At 39.5% G+C, this 17,119-nt stretch overlaps 1 protein-coding gene across 5 annotated transcripts in view; it reads left to right on the top strand.

The window, feature by feature from the left end:
• The window catches only part of AUTS2 (activator of transcription and developmental regulator AUTS2), a 1,404,533-nt gene that overhangs the window by 1,373,083 nt on the left and 14,331 nt on the right, over window positions 1-17,119 (top strand). For 3 of the 5 annotated variants that reach the window (XM_075589953.1, XM_075589951.1, XM_075589955.1), the window contains 6 exons: window positions 806-1,277; window positions 2,670-2,923; window positions 3,292-3,545; window positions 5,115-5,159; window positions 10,929-11,024; window positions 13,518-13,589. In XM_075589953.1, coding sequence (XP_075446068.1) covers window positions 806-1,277; window positions 2,670-2,923; window positions 3,292-3,545; window positions 5,115-5,159; window positions 10,929-11,024; window positions 13,518-13,589 — 1,193 coding nt within the window. The remainder of the gene's footprint in view (window positions 1-805; window positions 1,278-2,669; window positions 2,924-3,291; window positions 3,546-5,114; window positions 5,160-10,928; window positions 11,025-13,517; window positions 13,590-17,119) is intronic. The other 2 variants (XM_075589952.1, XM_075589954.1) reach the window with 2 other exon arrangements.

The following is a 17,119-nucleotide window of genomic DNA, read 5'->3' as shown; positions in this document are numbered from 1 at the left end:
TTTTTTTTTGGACCACCTCATTGAAAAAAAACATCTGTTCTCCAGTGCAAGATGTTATAGCCTCCACTGTCAGCATCTGGCATTAGATAGGTAATGATGTGCAAACTGATATACCACCTGTGGCCTCTCTGCTGCTAAAAGATGTTTGTTTTTTCCCCCCCAACTACTTTGTCTTGGAATGAAATGATATGATATAGACATGAAAGGCTCTTTCTGTAGTAATATAAATGATAGGCTCACATTCTGGTGGTCCCTTCAGCTCTAAAAGCCGATTTCCAGGAATTCTTCTCCCAGTAAAGGCCGCAAATGTCATCATCTTGCCCATCAGCTTTTAGAGTGGAAGGCCCACATACTGGACATGCGGTGCGGGGACGCTATGCTGGGGAGCTGGGTGACCAGACACTATACGGGGGCATGCAGGGGGCATCCAGGAACCAGACGCTATGTTGTCAAGGCCATGGGGGGATTCAGAAATCCGGCACTGTGCTGGGAATTGGGGGGGGGGGGGGGCCGGATACAATGTGGGGTGATTGGGGGACAAGATGCTGGGCTGGGGTGGGTCAATTTCTATACGGCCTCGGCCTTCAAATCCTTCAGCCAGGGCATTATTGGCTAGTAATGTCCTGTTCTGGGATTATTGCTTAAATAATGTACTCTGTGTAAACACTGATTCTGCATATAAGGGATGTTTTTGCTTGGTATTTTCATTTGAAGAGATTTCTGTGAAATGTGACAAGATAATCAACTGAAGTTGAGGCAGGAAAACAATCACTAATGAATCATTTAAATATGTGTTTTTGTGCAGATACAGAGCTTGGTGTCAGTGTACTGACAACAAATGACAGCAAAGATGCTACGGGTCCAATTGTCCCAAAAGTATCAGGACTAGAGAGAAGTCAAGAGAAGAGCCAGGACAGCAACAAAGAGCTGCAGTTTGAGGCTGCAGTGTCCAAGGAACTGTGCCCACCATCTCTACCTACCGTCCAATCTGAGTTGGAGCCACAGCTGTTGCTCTCTTCTCCTGGCCTTATTTTGGCTTCGCCAACAGAGGAACCTACACAACTGCAGTCTGAGCTTATTCAACCTCCTCATGCTCCTTTAGAGCAAGAAGCACAGCTGCCACCTCAACCCCAAGTGCAGCTGCCACCAAAGGCTCAGCCACAGTCTCAGACAGTTAATCTGAGTCCCCCAGCATTGCAAACTCGACCTCCTTCCCAGACCTTGCCCCAAGCTCTGTGCACCTACAACAGCAGTAGTTTAAGCGTGAATAGCTTAAGGTTGGTAAATCGATCACTCTTAGAAATGTATTTGCTCTCACAATCTTGTTTATTCAGGAATTAATTGTGCAGCATTTTGCATATTGCTTGGATTTTCAATACTTGATTTTACTGCTTGACTTTACCCTATCAAGCTGGAGAATTCTTATGGATGCCTTCTTGGCACGAAAGGGTTAAACCCAGGAAGATTATTCACATGCAAATGTGTGGGTAGTATGTTGGAAGGTATACCTTTTTGTTCAGTCCAAAGCTGGTTATATTATAAGGTGTACAGAATAACCGTATAGCAAATTTAGCCACAGTACAAAATAATTGCTTAAGTACATTTGTGATGTTAGCCAAATATCACATATATTTATTACATTATGCAGGGGCCACCTAAACTGCCTTGTTAACATGAATATCAAACTGCCTTGTTGATATCAAACATCTCAAATAAAGGCAGACCAGCATAGTAATTGGCACGGAACCCTTTTTTTTATTTGTGAAAAGCATTAACTATAATAGAGGAAAATTAAGAAAACCAATTGTGATATTGCAATCACATTTATATTTATGTATTACCAGATCCAATCAGGTTAAAGTGAAACAATAACATTACAATTCTTAGTTATTATTTGTGGAAAATTCATATTGATCAAGCAATTATTGAACAATTGTGTGCAGTACAAACTATTTGACCTAGAATAAAAGTTTGGGAAACTGTTCATCCGAGATAGCAGGGTAACTAGAGTCAGAATGAATTTGGAATTCAGTAATATAATATATTTGGTGCCACTAAAGTGCTGAAGAAGTTGCACAACCCTGAATAGGGAACATACTTGGAGAATGTGTGTGCTAAAGGTGCTGTCCCAAGTATGTAAAGGAATGAAGGTGCACATAGACATGAGTGCAAATGTGTGTGGAGTGTCCATAAAGTAGTCACTTATGTGATGCTTTTACATGCCTTATGCAACTGTTAAGCAGCAGAAACATTTCTATTATTACCATAATTAACAAATCATTTAAAAAATTAGATTTGCCAATTTACTTTCAAAAACTGCAAAACGATAGCAAACAACAACCACAAATAACAATTTTTATTAAGGATTTATACCTAACCGAGGGGGGGGGGGGAGCACTTTCAATGCTGCATCATCACCCCAACTCTCCTACAATCCCCCACAAAGGGAAAATAAATGTTTTAGCGGATCACTAGGTGCAGATGGGTTCTTTAAAAAACAACAACAAAAAAACTTATCTGCAGTTTCATAGAGAAAACTAAGAACAGTTTGTACAAAAAACATTTGTCTGGACTACACTTTTATTATAATAAGCTGCCCATTGTATAGATGCTCAGAAACTACTTGTGACCATTGATGTATTGAATTATTTGTGATTGTCTTTCAACAGCAGCAGCAGAAGCAGCACTCCGGCAAAAAGTCAGGTGCCCCAATCACATTTGGCTCGCCATTCTTCAGCTTCACCATATCCCCTGTCCTTACCAAGCCACAGTCCTTTGCATAGCTTTACACCCACCCTCCAACCTCCTGCTCACCAGCATCACCCCAATATGTTTGCCCCACCTGCTGCTTTACCTCCTCCACCACCACTGACTTCGGGGACACTTCAAGTTCCAGGACATCCAGCTAACAGCACTTACTCAGGTACACAGACCAAAGTCTTTGACCAACATGTAAAGTGTGTCATTTAAAAGCCTCCAATGGATTCAAAAGAAATCTGACATATTGTGTGGTTGTCTTTCAGAAACAGGTTTTAATAATTGAGTAACATAAATCTAAGGCACCATAGTCGGCCATTTAAAATTAATGTTATAACATATGACAAATATAGTCATTTATTAAATTAACAACAGTGGAGAGCTTTAAAAAATACACTGTTCATTGGTTTGCTCCCAATTTGAATTGAATTGTATTCCAAAGTTGACTCAACTAACGGAAAAATATGTTTTGGGGTTCTTGGCATGTTGTACCAACAGGACAATCACATTTCCTATGTCTTTGTTGTGTTTCAGAGCAAGAGCTTCTCAGACAGGAACTCAACACCCGCTTTTTGGCTTCTCAGAGTGCAGACCGTGGAGCATCATTAGGTCCGCCACCGTACCTGAGGACAGAGTTTCACCAGCACCAGCACCAGCACCAGCATCAGCACCAGCACACACATCAGCACACACACCAGCACACCTTTACTCCTTTCCCGCACGCCATCCCGCCTACCGCCATTATGCCGACTCCAGCACCGCCCATGGTGCGTACCCCAGGCAGAAATGTAAGGATAAGTAGAACACAACTCTATTCTTAATTCTGCTTCTGGTTGGTACCCAAGTACGGATTTGTTTACTGTTTAACAGCTTGATCCTTTTTTTTTTTTTAACAACCCCAATTTGCTTCTCCAGGTACCGCTTGTGTTGTTTTGAAATGTCTGCACATTTCTTTAAGAAGAAAAACAGAATTGTTTATAGCATTCAGGAATAAGATTTTTGGCCATTAATGATAATAAGGCTGAGCTCTACTTGGGTATATATGCTAACTTCTTAACCAGTTATAGCCTGCTTAACCACATACACAATACACTTCTCTTATGAAATTTGAGGAAGCTCCCCATCTACATCTAGTTAGTACCATTTCTTATAAGACAAGGTCAAATAGCTATTTAACAAGACAATAGCAGAAAACTGGAAACAGGAAGGGAAAAAGAAGAATTTGGGGCAAATGTAGCAATGGTTTTCTGCAACTTTTGGTCCACATACAGTATTACATTTCTACTACTGTGTTTTGTGACACTTGAAATGATAATAAATCATTTTCCACTATGATTTTTATCAGCAGCATTAAAGCAGATCTTAATCCACAGGTTAGATGACTGAAAACAATTCTCTTCATTTTCCATGACCTTTACAGCGTTGCAATAGGAACCAGTTTAATTGCACTGAACGTAATTCATGAAACCTGTATTTTTATATTAAGTTCTTCAAAGTTCGCCAGTACATACATACTGGATGGGTGCTGGCTTCACAAGTACAACAGATAGAGGGTTCTGTATTGAAGCTACTCTGGTGCAAAGCAAGCGCAAATAAATAGCACCTGATATATCAACCACAAACAATCCCACTGGGACTTTTATTCTGAGAAACAAGTGATGCTACAGTATATATTTACTCACTCTTAAAAACTTATACTAACCAACTCTCCCTGTTTTTAAGTTCAACCCCCTGATATTTAGTTGAACAGTGCAATGTTTCATGAGTTCTCACTTTCAAAAGACCTCTTATCCAAATGCAAATCAATGGATGATGACAACAGCTCCCCTGGTTTCCTCCCCAAAGTACCCTGATAGGAGCAATGATACGTTAACCAGCATGTACATGTATGTGCCCTATGTCAGCAAATGAAGCTACTCGCAGATACATCTATACAGCATCAATGGACAGATCAGGATAAAACATATGCTTATTTATTTCTGAAAGTAATATAGTATTTTACTTGTGAGGCACTTCTTGGGTGACTGCAGCAGTCTCATTGCAGTATTATTATGTCATTGTAGGAAAATGTATTTATAGGGATCATCTATTATCATAAAAATAAGATACAAGGCAGCTATAAAAATGTCTTTGTGTGCACAAAATTCAGTGCAGAGTTTTATTTACGCCATAAAACCATCAGGATGAACTGATAATAGATTCAGCATTCACTTGGTGGAGGTTATACATTGCAGTAGTTAACAATGTATGTGTGCCTGCAGTTAGGGCCTTGGTTGTTAAACAGTGTAATAAAGGGTGGTCTTTATGTCTGCTTTAAAGAGACACAGTAATAATGATTTGCTTTGATCCCTTTGCAGTTTGACAAATACCCTACAAAAGTTGACCCCTTCTACCGCCACAGTGTGAGTTTAAAAGTGCTGTGTTACAACGTTGGCTTGTCTATAGCATACTTCAAACATCTCCCCTCAATAACCTGGCAAGATTTCAATGCTTTTCCTAATCATTCGTCTTCGAATTCCCATTGCTTTTGCTCACTTCAGCTTTGGCGCTATAGACTCTTCATTCATGTGATTCATTTCTACTGGAGATGCAGTATCCTGTTTTTAATCAAAATTTGTCAGCCCTCATAAACTGTATAACACGTTTTACTGTGCGAAAGATGACATGCAGCGTGAGCCTGTTCCCACTGGGAGAAGAACGATCAGTCAGGAATCTTAAATAGGGATTTCATGGGCGTTATAAAACCTGCAAGACGAAATGTCGGTTATTCTGATCTAAACCACATTTTGATTGCTGCACATGGAAAGTCTATCATTTAACAAGGGATTTGTAATTTTGATGATTTATTTTATCAGAAGCCGTGTACTTTGATATACTTTTTATATTTCAGCAGACACATCTTCCTCATTTACATTTGGACAAACTATACCATTTTCTGTTAATGGTTTCACCCTTTTAATCAATTATGCCTCTTGACTAGATGTCCCAATATATTAAAATATTCTATATTATTAATTGACTTCATCGCTACTGTACTGTATAGAATACAGCCCCAAGTGATATCATAATTATAGCCAAACTCTAGCACACCTGTCCTTGGTAGTAGTAAAAAAATATATATATATATATATATATATATATATATATATATATATATATATATATATATATACATGTTCTTAGCTGCATTGTTGTTTAATGGTTTGTAACTCTTGATCTCACTGAAGAAGGTCAACTGTAAATTTGTAATCATTTGTTTTACAAAAGTGTGTTATAAGCATTTGCCTCCTATGCTACAAAAATGTACAGGACCTATCTATCAATGCAATATTAGGGCAAAACTGGTGCACAGAGTTAGGGATGAATTACTTGGTGCACTTATTGCATCAAGTTCCGCTTCTCTGTCCTTCATTTTACTCCCATGTTTCCTCACCTTCGACCATTCCACTATGAACGATACTGTATGTACGGCTTCTGCCGAACAAGATCTTAGAGACGCAAATCAAATGAGTACATTGTCTAAAAACACATCAACATAGGCGTCTATGGGCCGGATGGATCAATCCCCGATATAGTGCATTGCACCTGCAGAGTTAACTGCTATTGATGAATACCAGAATATGTATTAAGGGGTGCAATTCTAGGACAAAAAAACCCTCAAAACGTAAACTTGAAAGCAATCTGATTTTTATGGTGCAGTCTTTTTTGCTCACGAGGCCTTTGTCTTGCCAAGTGGGCTATGCTTTCTATCATATTTTGATTTGAAAAGGAATACTGTATCCCGTTCAGTCATTTAAAAAAGCATTCAAGCTTGTCATATCTATTTATTGTGAAGCAGAATTAGATTTATGATCTTTAAACCTGGTTGTGCTCTTCAGGTAAACACCCCAGGGTTAAATCATGGTGTTAAATCATCACCCACTTAGTGCTAAATATATGTGATAAGCCCTAGTGGAACCAACAGAGCATGTGTAATTATGTAAATATTTATTAACATTCATATATTGTAATAGATCATTCAGAACTTTCTGTGCAGACCCCCAATCATTATTTCCAAAGATGGTAAAGTATTCGGCAGTACAGGGTGCCCCACACTAACAGCGGCATGGATCTCCTACAAGTAAATACACAGTTCCTCTTTAAGTGTGGGACACCCTCTATATCATCATTCTGATATCTGCAACAGAACAAGACAAGCTGCATAGGTGCTACTGAGCATTTAAGCATTTGAAAGGCAGACTGTCAAGTGGCTCTGCTGATCTACCAGAGTTATTAAAATCCACAGACTACAAAACGATGAGATTTTTTCCATTTCATTTAATTATTTAAATGGATCCATGTCGCTGTAGCTTTCAAGTCTGGAGGTAATCAAGCCTGCTCAGTGACAGCTTAATAAGCCAAGTGCATTTGTGAAGTGACAGTGGAATCACTCGTTTTGAAACTTTGTAAAGGCAGATGGATATTTCAGAGTAAGCCCTGGTGTGTTCTGTTTACTTTCCATAAAACAAATTCATAGAATTAAAACCTGTGAATAATGAACTAGGCATGAAATATCTGTCACTGAAACAAATGCTGTTCAGTCCCTACATTGTAAAAAATCCTGAAGCAGGTGCTATTTATTTTCTATCGTTGATGTAAACTGGACACATACAAGGCACTGGTTTTATCCGTAAATGGTATCTCTTCATTTAGTCACATTATTCAGGGGACAGACTATATTAAACATTGAGTATATGTACGGTTGCCATTATTTAAGTGAATGGCCGTTAACGAGTGATAATGGTTATGTATGTATGTATATCTTTATTTTTATAGTGCCATCAATGTACATAGGGCTTCACAGCAGTAATACATGACAAGATAATATGAAACATTATAAAGATTAGGAAAACGGGTCCCTGCCCCAGAGAGCTGAATCATGTTTTAGTGAATGCACCCCAATGCCTCGAAGCTGACTTTGCTTGATGCCATATGCTAGTATTCTTGATATGATTTCTCTGTATAAGCAAAATGTTAGATTCTCCCTCCTTTTTAGCCTTCCAACACCTATGTCATGTCTGGAAGCAGGGCATGGTTCCTCTGCATCTCTGTAGGTGTTTATCCCCCCCTTCCCCCTCTTAAGTTCTTTATAGATAATGGTTGTGTTTGGTCAGTGAGTTCTCATAGCTACATAGTCCTTGAAGCCGCAGTCTTGTTTCACACCCCTGGAAAGTAGCAGGTATGACTTTAATATCTATTGTTACACTAGTTATAGTAGCAAGATGGCTGCTCATGGTCTAGAACATTTGGTCTCAGCCGTTTTTCCAACCTCATGACCTCCGGTGCTTGGCCGTAAGTCTCCTTACCGCTGGGACACTCAGCCACTGCTAGCTTCGCCGATAAGGCAAGCCCCTAAAGTTGCCCCTTCCCCTAAACTGTCTAATGCTAACCCCTACTACTAATGCTAGCCCTACCCTAAAAACCTTAACCCCTTGTCATAAAACACCTTAATTTAACCCCCTTACCCTACCCGCTAAAACCCCAAACCTTAACCACTAAAACCCCTAAAGTTAACCCCCTACCCTAACCACTAAAGCCCCTAAAGTTAACCCCAACCGCTAAAACCCCTAAAGTTAACCCCCTACCCTAACCACTTAAAACCCCTAAAGTTAACCCCAACCGCTAAAACCCCTAAAGTTAACCCCCCTCCCTAACCGCTAAAACCCCTAAAGTTAACCCCCAACCCTGTAAAACGTACCTTATGTTAGAAGTGGGTGATTGCTCAATGTCCAGCAGCAGACCAGCTGCGGTGGCATAGATTTAGTATTAAAAAAAAAATATACACAAGTGTATGCACAGTTGAATATATTTTCAGATATTTTGTTTTATATAGGTCAAAAATATGTGATTGATTTTCATTTTATTGTGTCTCTCATTGGTGAGGCTTAGGCTGATTAAACGGGCATCCACATTTAGGGCTAGAAGAAGCTAATGGCACTGACTGCTTTCGATTTTTTTTTTTTTAATGTCTGAAAATGTTAATTTGCTTTCAGTTACAAAACAAACTGAAGGAAAGGGGGCCTGGGAAAAATCTTCTTTGCTCCACCCCAGCTATAAGATTTATGGACGTTCCTTCAATATCTGAGGGACACTTGGGAAAACGGACACTAATTGGGGAGATCAAAGGCTGAGATACCCCAGTAGATCCAGCCCTGAAGAAGTAGCTCAGTGGTAGTGTTGCTACCTTTGAAGTGGGTGAACCTGGTTGATATCCGAGTGTCATCTCTTTGTGACCTTGGGCAAGTCACTTAATTTCCCTGTGCCTCAGGCACCAAAATTGGATTAATAGCTCTTTGGGACAGAGATTCATTGTGCCTGCAAACATTCAATCTACTGCATATCTTGTCAGGGCTATATAACAAATATATATATATTCTTATTTACAAACATGATCAGTATGAACTCTCATCATTTAAATAATTCTGTCAAGTAGCTTTAAAGCGGCAATCCATTCTATTTTATCATTGTTTTCTCAGTTTTTTTAAATATGTTTTTAATTCAGGATTGAAGCAGGGCGTTACCGGAGGTGAACCCCATTAATTTCAGCTCCTGGAACCCCCTGTTTCAGTAGATACCTACCTCTGCAGTGGGTGCCGGTTGCTGCTCCAGGGTTCACATTATAGGTGGATTTTCAAAGTTCCTGCACCCTGCGGGCCAATAGGAAGCCGTGACATCACCCGGTGCGGCTTCCTATTGGCCCATGTGAAGCGGGAGCTTTAAATTGTTGCAGAATACTGCTGAGAGATACCTGCACCCCCTACGGAGGTATCTCTGGAAGCTGGAGGTCCGCAGAGCTGATATTAATAGGGTTCTGTATTTAATCCTGTATTAAAAATGTGAAAAACACTGGGGGGAAAATGACATGGATTGCTCTTTTAACCTACGTTAGGTGTATTAAATATCATTGTCATTTGTTAACTCCCATCCCATGTGGTAAATCACCTTAACGCTGCACTTTGCTTTTGCTTGGCTTAATGCTTTTGTTGATCACCTGTCAATGTAGCTTTTCAAACTTCGGAGTAGTCAGTAGGAGATGTTTACAGTGCAAAGAAAAGTGTGTTGGGATAGTGCCCTGTTTTTTACTCTCAAGATCTTACATCTTGTGCCTGTTGTTAAGCAGAGGGGCGTACGCCACCTCAGACCTAGAGGGTTTTTTGGCGCAAATAAAAAGGAGCAAATGGAGCGAAGATGCAGGATTGAATACATTGTTTATCATACTCCTCCTATTGACATTCTGCAAAGTGGATTTGTGTCTTTTTGGCAATCATGTTGACCTTTTTAACTTTAACGTACAATTAATATTTTGATGAACGATATAATAATATGCTATTATCCAACTGTACATTTGTATTCGGGTGTGTTAGCTATAATTAGAAAAGGCTGTAATTAAAAAAAAACATCAGTTTCTTCAAAGGGCCTCACATGTCTAGATCTGTTCCATTAAATATCAACCATAGAATCTTACTTCTATTGTGCATCAAGATAGATGATGTCCTAACCGCATGTGTACTTTGGCTTACATTTACCAATGTTTCCTGAGAGTTAGACCACACAGCTATTTTAGCAGATTAAATAGCCCATAGATTAGTATTACTAGTGACAGAATAACCACTAAACCAGACTAATGAAGTCATATTTGTGCACATTCTCTCATTTCTTACACAACACTATTAAACCTTTAACAAAGTAATTGAGTTTTAATGGAGTGAAATCCTGGCTCTCTTAAAGCTTCATTTTTTAATTAGCTTGCTATTTCCCTTGGTCTGATTTGGCTTAACATCCCTCCTGCTTTTGATGTACTCTAAATTCCGAAACCACTTAGGCATTCAATCCAATTTAATAATTTATAATTACAAAATCACCTTTTATTTTGGAATAAAGGCATTCATCAAGGGTATCGTTTCTGTGCTAATTGATGTGGAACGTCCTTTAAGTTCTCCACTCAACATACATTAAACCAGCTTCATTTCCTTGACAGTGGGAACCAATAATTCTACTTGCATCAATGTCAGCTTTCGGCTTTGCACTTGTGCTGCAGTTCTATTCATTTGTGTCATCTCTGTTGTTATGATTAACTCGTTTGTTTGTTTTCCAGGAACACTTTCCTTAGTGCTCTTATTTTATTTTCACAGTTATTTCACTCCTACCCTCCAGCTGTGTCTGGCATTCCCCCGATGATCCCCCCCACAGGACCTTTTGGCTCACTCCAAGGAGCATTTCAACCTAAGGTGAGAAAAACATGAACCTGTGCAAACACTCTGAAGGACTAAGACCAGGGCAGACACCAACTCCAATCTTTACAAAGCCACGGGGGTGCACTGCATTCATCTATCATTTTTATTTGACATAGAATAAGGACATTATTAATGGAATGAAAAGGGCAAATGCTAAGTGTTTTATGTATCATTGTGCTGACTTCAAGTGATGGCTTTACTGATTCATAGGGAATCATTTTTCAGTTGTCCTATTATAGTGGAACATCCTAGAGCAAACTTTAGCCAAATCTTCAATGTCTAAATATGACTCTAAATCACATGAATCAATCCCATGTTAGTTTTGATTATATCAATTCAAGATATTGTGTATACTGTTAATAGCTTTGCATAAAAACTATTTATTGACTATTAAAACAACAATAAGGCTTACACCTTATGCCTTGCATACTTTGGCTGGTGCTTTAAACACTGAGATCAAGTGCTAGCTACTGTCCTGTATTCCTTTGTGTTGTTTGTTATAAGCCTGATCAACATCTCATGACGTTACAAATAATGGTTGAATCAAAAATGGAAACTTTAACTTTTTTCAGGTTTTTTTTCTATCACTGACAATTCACAAGGCAGATTAATAATCTGTGGTCGGATTGTTAAAAATCCTCACTTAGAATGAGATGGAACACACCCCACCCTCCAATCCCCCCCACCCCTACCCCAACTGTTATAATGTTATACTTTTTGAGTTTCAATCACTTGAAATAACTCCAAATGGAAACAAAGGGCCGATGGAGCCCAAAAAGTGTAATAATTTTCAATGAAAATTTGAATAAAAAATATTTGTACAAAAAAAAATACAAAAATCCTCACTTAGATGAAATCCGTGGGAGGTCGATCTTTCTCTCTCTCTCTCTCTCTCTCTCTCTCTCTCTCTCTCTCTCTCTTTCTCTCTCTCTCTCTCTCTCTCTCTCTCTCTCTCTCTCTCTCTCTCTCTCTCTCTCTCTCTCTCTCTCTCCGTTTGTGGATTTTTAACAATCAAATTGAGCAATCGGCGCATTGGATTCTAAAATATCCATCCGGATTGTATACAATGGCGGTTTTGGATTCATCCGTACGGATTGAAACTGGAACAGTCCATCAATGGATTTTACACCACAGAATAGATTTTGAATGGAAAGCTGGAGAAAATCCGGGAAATGGAATTTTACAGTTCAGCCCATCCCTACTGAACACCTTTGTGTGCAGCCCCTTTGCACAGCAGGCATCTTCTCTTGAAATACGGTAGATCCTACCTGATGAGCTTCCCAACAGAACATGCAAATGGCTATTTATTAGCAGTTGTTCATGTGTAAACCAACAACCTTTTCCCCCACTTGTTAAGTATACGGTAGTTGATTTGTTTGTGTACTGTATGAAATCTTGTACAACTTTACCTTTTGTGCACCATTTTTTTAGATGTTTTCTCAATGTGGCATGCAAAGGCCCAAGGCTTAAGTAGATTTGTCTCTTCTTAAGGGCACTATATATATTTTTTTGCAAATAAGAGACGTGAATGACTCAGGTATCATCATCCTGAGTTGCAACAGAATACAGCTGTGACCCAAGGTCATTGTAACCGACATGAGCTGTTACGTGATGTGATATAGCAAATCAAATGTATTTGCAATGTGCACTCTAAATGGATGATGAATGTAATAGCCGCCTGTGAGCAAGATGGTCAAAGTTCATCGTAAATTATGTATGCTCAGTGGCAAGTATTGTTTCCTTCTTTAGTCTGGAGTAGCTGTGAAAACATACCAATGTAGATATATATTTAATGATACAGTGGACAGTTTGATCTTTAAACCCATGCAAAAGCTGCAGTTAATGCAAGTTGTGCAAATCAATCACAGCTTCATTTTCCGATTTATAAGAAAAAGAACCAGGCGCCTCTATGCGTGAGGAGGAGGTCTCAGTACTGCTGAGCTTGCAATCTGTGCATAATTGGCAGGGCATTGCAGCTGTAAATCCCAAGAGATGGATCGGTTCAATTGATAACTTTGTAGTTGTGCTGAAGAATCCATCTGAAATTCCATCCATGTTAGGGATGGGAGCTCTTCTCATTATCAATGTCCCCGGGGAAGATTTTTGTCGCAGATATTCAGGCTATTGTCACTTAAAATAATGGATTGTACAGCTACACTGCTCTGTTATCATAGGATGGTAACCCAAACCTTGCACTATCGTTCTGCATGGATAGCCGAGTTTTTATGGTACAGCTTAAAGGTTGACAAAAGGATGAACAGTGAAAATATTCATGTTAATATTGACCCTCATTTCTACTGCCAAAACTGATGCTTCACTTATCAAGGAAAGTCACAGGCCATTAGGCTTGAGTTGCCTGGAAATGAAAAAGAGAACTGCCAGAAAAAGGGGCATGTCATGTACAAAGCTAAAGAGATATGAAATAGCACGGAGGAAACAAAGTATTTTGTCATGTCCAATTAATTTCAACTGTTGTCTCATTCTTAGACTTCCAATCCTATTGATGTAGCAGCCAGACCTGGAACTGTCCCACACACTCTCCTGCAGAAGGACCCTAGGGTAAGTGGAAGGGCAAAGACTCAAACAATAGTGTCACCATTATGTCAACATCCTTATAATCTTCTTTATAAGTGTATTTGTAGTAAGAAGTCAATCTTCCTCACAGCGTGCTCCATCTATCTGCTCTAGTGCTGTAAGGTTTTCTGGTGCCTTGTGCACAAAACGGTTAAAGGATCCTGTTAATGGTACATATTGCCACCACTGTTTGGTTATGAATGTTAATGCTCAAATGGATTTTCCATAGCAGTTATCTAAAACATAGAAAATGAGAATGTAACTTTTACATGCTGAACAAAATAGAGTACAAACCATAGGATCATTGAAGCAGCAGTCTTTCTATTCCACAATAAATTAGTCTTAAAGGTAGCACCTCACAAAACAAGTTTCAAACCCAGATCAGCAAACAGTGGTATAAAAAAAACATAAGTTCAGAGTTGCCTGAAATGCATTACATGGGCCAACCCAACTATAGATCTAGGGTGGAGGCTACTGCTTTTAAAGTTTGATTGGCAGGAGTTGGAAAAAATAGCCATATGATACCAAAAAGATAAATTTTTGTAAGTGCGCAACCATAAATAGTGCTAATTATTGTGTCAGTGCACTAGAAATATATATATATATATTAAAGTGACAACAAATAAGTAATATAATACGTGAAATTATGTAGGAGGGAGCGTCTGCACCTGTTTAGGGGGTGGCTCGACACCACCAGGAACTAAAACAGATAAAACAGAAGAAAACAGCGCTCAACGCTCATGGTGAAGTATATCAAAAGTATATATTATATTATTAAACCAAGGATAGGTAATCTGCGTACATCAAAGAAAATTTAAAACAGCATGTCATGGGACAAATTACCCATACGCCACACCACACGGGGATCTGGATAGTCACGGATCACCAGGGGCTCAAAGGCCTGGATAAAACTCAGTAGAACTCACAGAAATTGCATTCCAACGCGTTTCAAGGCTCCAACATGCCTCTTCATCCCCTGGTGCGTTCATCTCATCCCCTCCGTTGTTCCATCATTTTGGTGCGGCGCCTTCAGGGACGTCATCCGAGCGCCGATGGAACTCCTGGTAACACGCGGAGACAGTGCCTGCAGCGGAGATACGCTGAGACAGACTAAGTCTGCATCTGGGGACTCTGATTACGGGACTTATGCAATATCATTGCCCTCATCGCACCTACCTGTGGACCAGCCTTTTGTTACTACGGTGACCTGCAGACTGTCCTAACCGGTGGAACCAGATGGTTGCTGATCCATGACTATCCAGATCCCCTTGTGGTGTGGCGTATGGGTAATTTGTCCCATGACATCCTGTTTTAAATTTTCTTTGATGTACGCAGATTACCTATCCTTGGTTTAATAATATAATATATACTTTTGATATACTTCACCATGAGCGTTGTGCGCTGTTTTTTTCTGTTTTATATGTAACACATATCCAGGTGCTTTGGTACTGTGTATATATCACTCTACAAACTATGACGATAACATACTATAAGTAATAATAAAGGAGTAGCGCACTCACTGAGGTGGAGTATTAGAGAAAATTAAGTATTTATACATATCTCCAACATATGCTGCATGGATCATTACCACAGTCAAGTTCCATACAACAGGAACAAGACATTGTGGGGATATTTATTAATAAATCAGTTATTTTTTCACTTGACTATGGTAATACTGATTTGGATCAATGGTGCTGAGTTTGTCACCTCACTAGTACTTACTAAATGTTTTTTACTCTGCTTTGTGTGCACATAAATGTCATTCAAAATAATAATAGTTCAGAACACTGAACCCGATTCTCTTCTTTCTCTGACCTATGACATGTCTATCAAGCTCCTATCTAAAAACAAATAAACTAAACGAATCTCTGTCATGCTTCCATAGCTCCAGTTGAGGAACAGAACCTTAATTTTTTTTTTATTAAGTCACCCATTACCAGATCTGGACTTTTATTATTCAGCAAATATGCATATTACCAATACACAGCTGCATGTTAATTTTCCATGGAGCCCAACAAAAATAAACTGCTTCAAATGTATGAGCAACATCTGGGTTAATTTGACAGCATTTAGTGCGTGAATGCAAAAAATCTTTATCTTTACCTTGTTTTAGCAAACATATCCCTAGTCTCTCTACGAGCAGTCCATTCTGCTTGCTTTCTTTCCAAAGCTAGGCATTCTCCCCTGTGGTGCAGTGAGACAGGAATGGAAAGAGTCTGTGCATGAAATGCACTGTTTGTTGTTGTTGTAACGATACAGTCCCGTATTCCCAGAGCTGCTGTATTATTGAGTGTGCTAATGAAATATTGATGTAATTGGTAGATTGGAGTCTCTTGATTTCCAAGTCTGGTTTGAGCAAACAGTAGCATGATTTAAAAAAATCTTCTACTATACACAGATATATTAGACCTTGGAGAGTGGAATTCAGAAACCTTTTAATCAAAACTAGTGTGAAAATATATTTACAAATGAAATACTCTGTTTGGTGTAGGAATATGTAAGAGCAAAATTGAACTACTGGAACAAATTTTCTTTTTATGTTGCCTCCAATACTTGCAAAAGCCTGTACAGTTTTTAGATATGAAAAAAAGGGATGTTGTTAAGGTTTAATAGTGTGAAATACTAGAAATCCCAGTATATCAACCATTCAATCCTGTATGCTATTCCTATAAGGTGTTCTATCCTGTAGCAGAATGTGTGTGTTTTAGGTTGTGCAAAAGAATGTTACTAGTGGGACAAATAATTAAATGAATGGTGCGCTGACATATCAATATAAGTTTAGCATCAGTTAATGGGACTAAACTAACCTTTACTGTGGCAAGGAAGTTACAAAGGCCTTTAATTTGCCGATTGTCAGACGGCCAACTTTATTCAAAAGAGTCTCATTCAAGTAAAATGTTCTATATCTAAGGCTGTGTCCACGCTGCCTCTGACCACGTCTGGTGCGGTCAGCACAATCAATTTTAATCTGTCCGGCCACGCTCATGCGGCGCACTCCCATCCAGGTACGCTCGCAGGCGCAAGGTGCTTGCCGAGACAGATAAAATTGAGTTTGAGGCACGCTGAAGGGTCACATGACCTCCTCAACCAATCAGCGCCAGTCATTACTCGCCACGGCCCCCCCGCTCACGCTTACTGAAAACGTTGCCGGACAGCTGAACGCTCATACTTGGAGAGTTGGTGGCGTCACCACTCTCAAGCATGAGCGCGGTCAGCGGCACGGGGGACGCAGCCTTAGTTGTATTCCCTCAATGTTTTGTTGCATCTCTCCAAATCCTCTTTACCACCAACCAGCAGCGGGTTTCAAAATTTGTCACCCCTAGGCACTTGCTTGTGTCTGCCGCCGCCCTCCTGCTCCTTCAGAATTGAGCGTCAAATGACGCTGCGGATGTCACCAACGTGATGCCGCACAGCGCCGCATTACCATGGTAACGCAATGTCATTTGTGACGTCCGCGATGTTATTCGATGCTCGATTTTGAAGTAGGAGGGCAGGGGCAAGGAGGCGTTAGACAC

This window comes from Ascaphus truei, chromosome 3 (genome assembly GCF_040206685.1).
Source record: "Ascaphus truei isolate aAscTru1 chromosome 3, aAscTru1.hap1, whole genome shotgun sequence".
Classification (NCBI taxonomy): domain Eukaryota; kingdom Metazoa; phylum Chordata; class Amphibia; order Anura; family Ascaphidae; genus Ascaphus; species Ascaphus truei.
The sequence above is the reverse complement of the archived record's forward strand: the minus strand, read 5'-3'. Positions and strand labels throughout refer to the sequence as shown.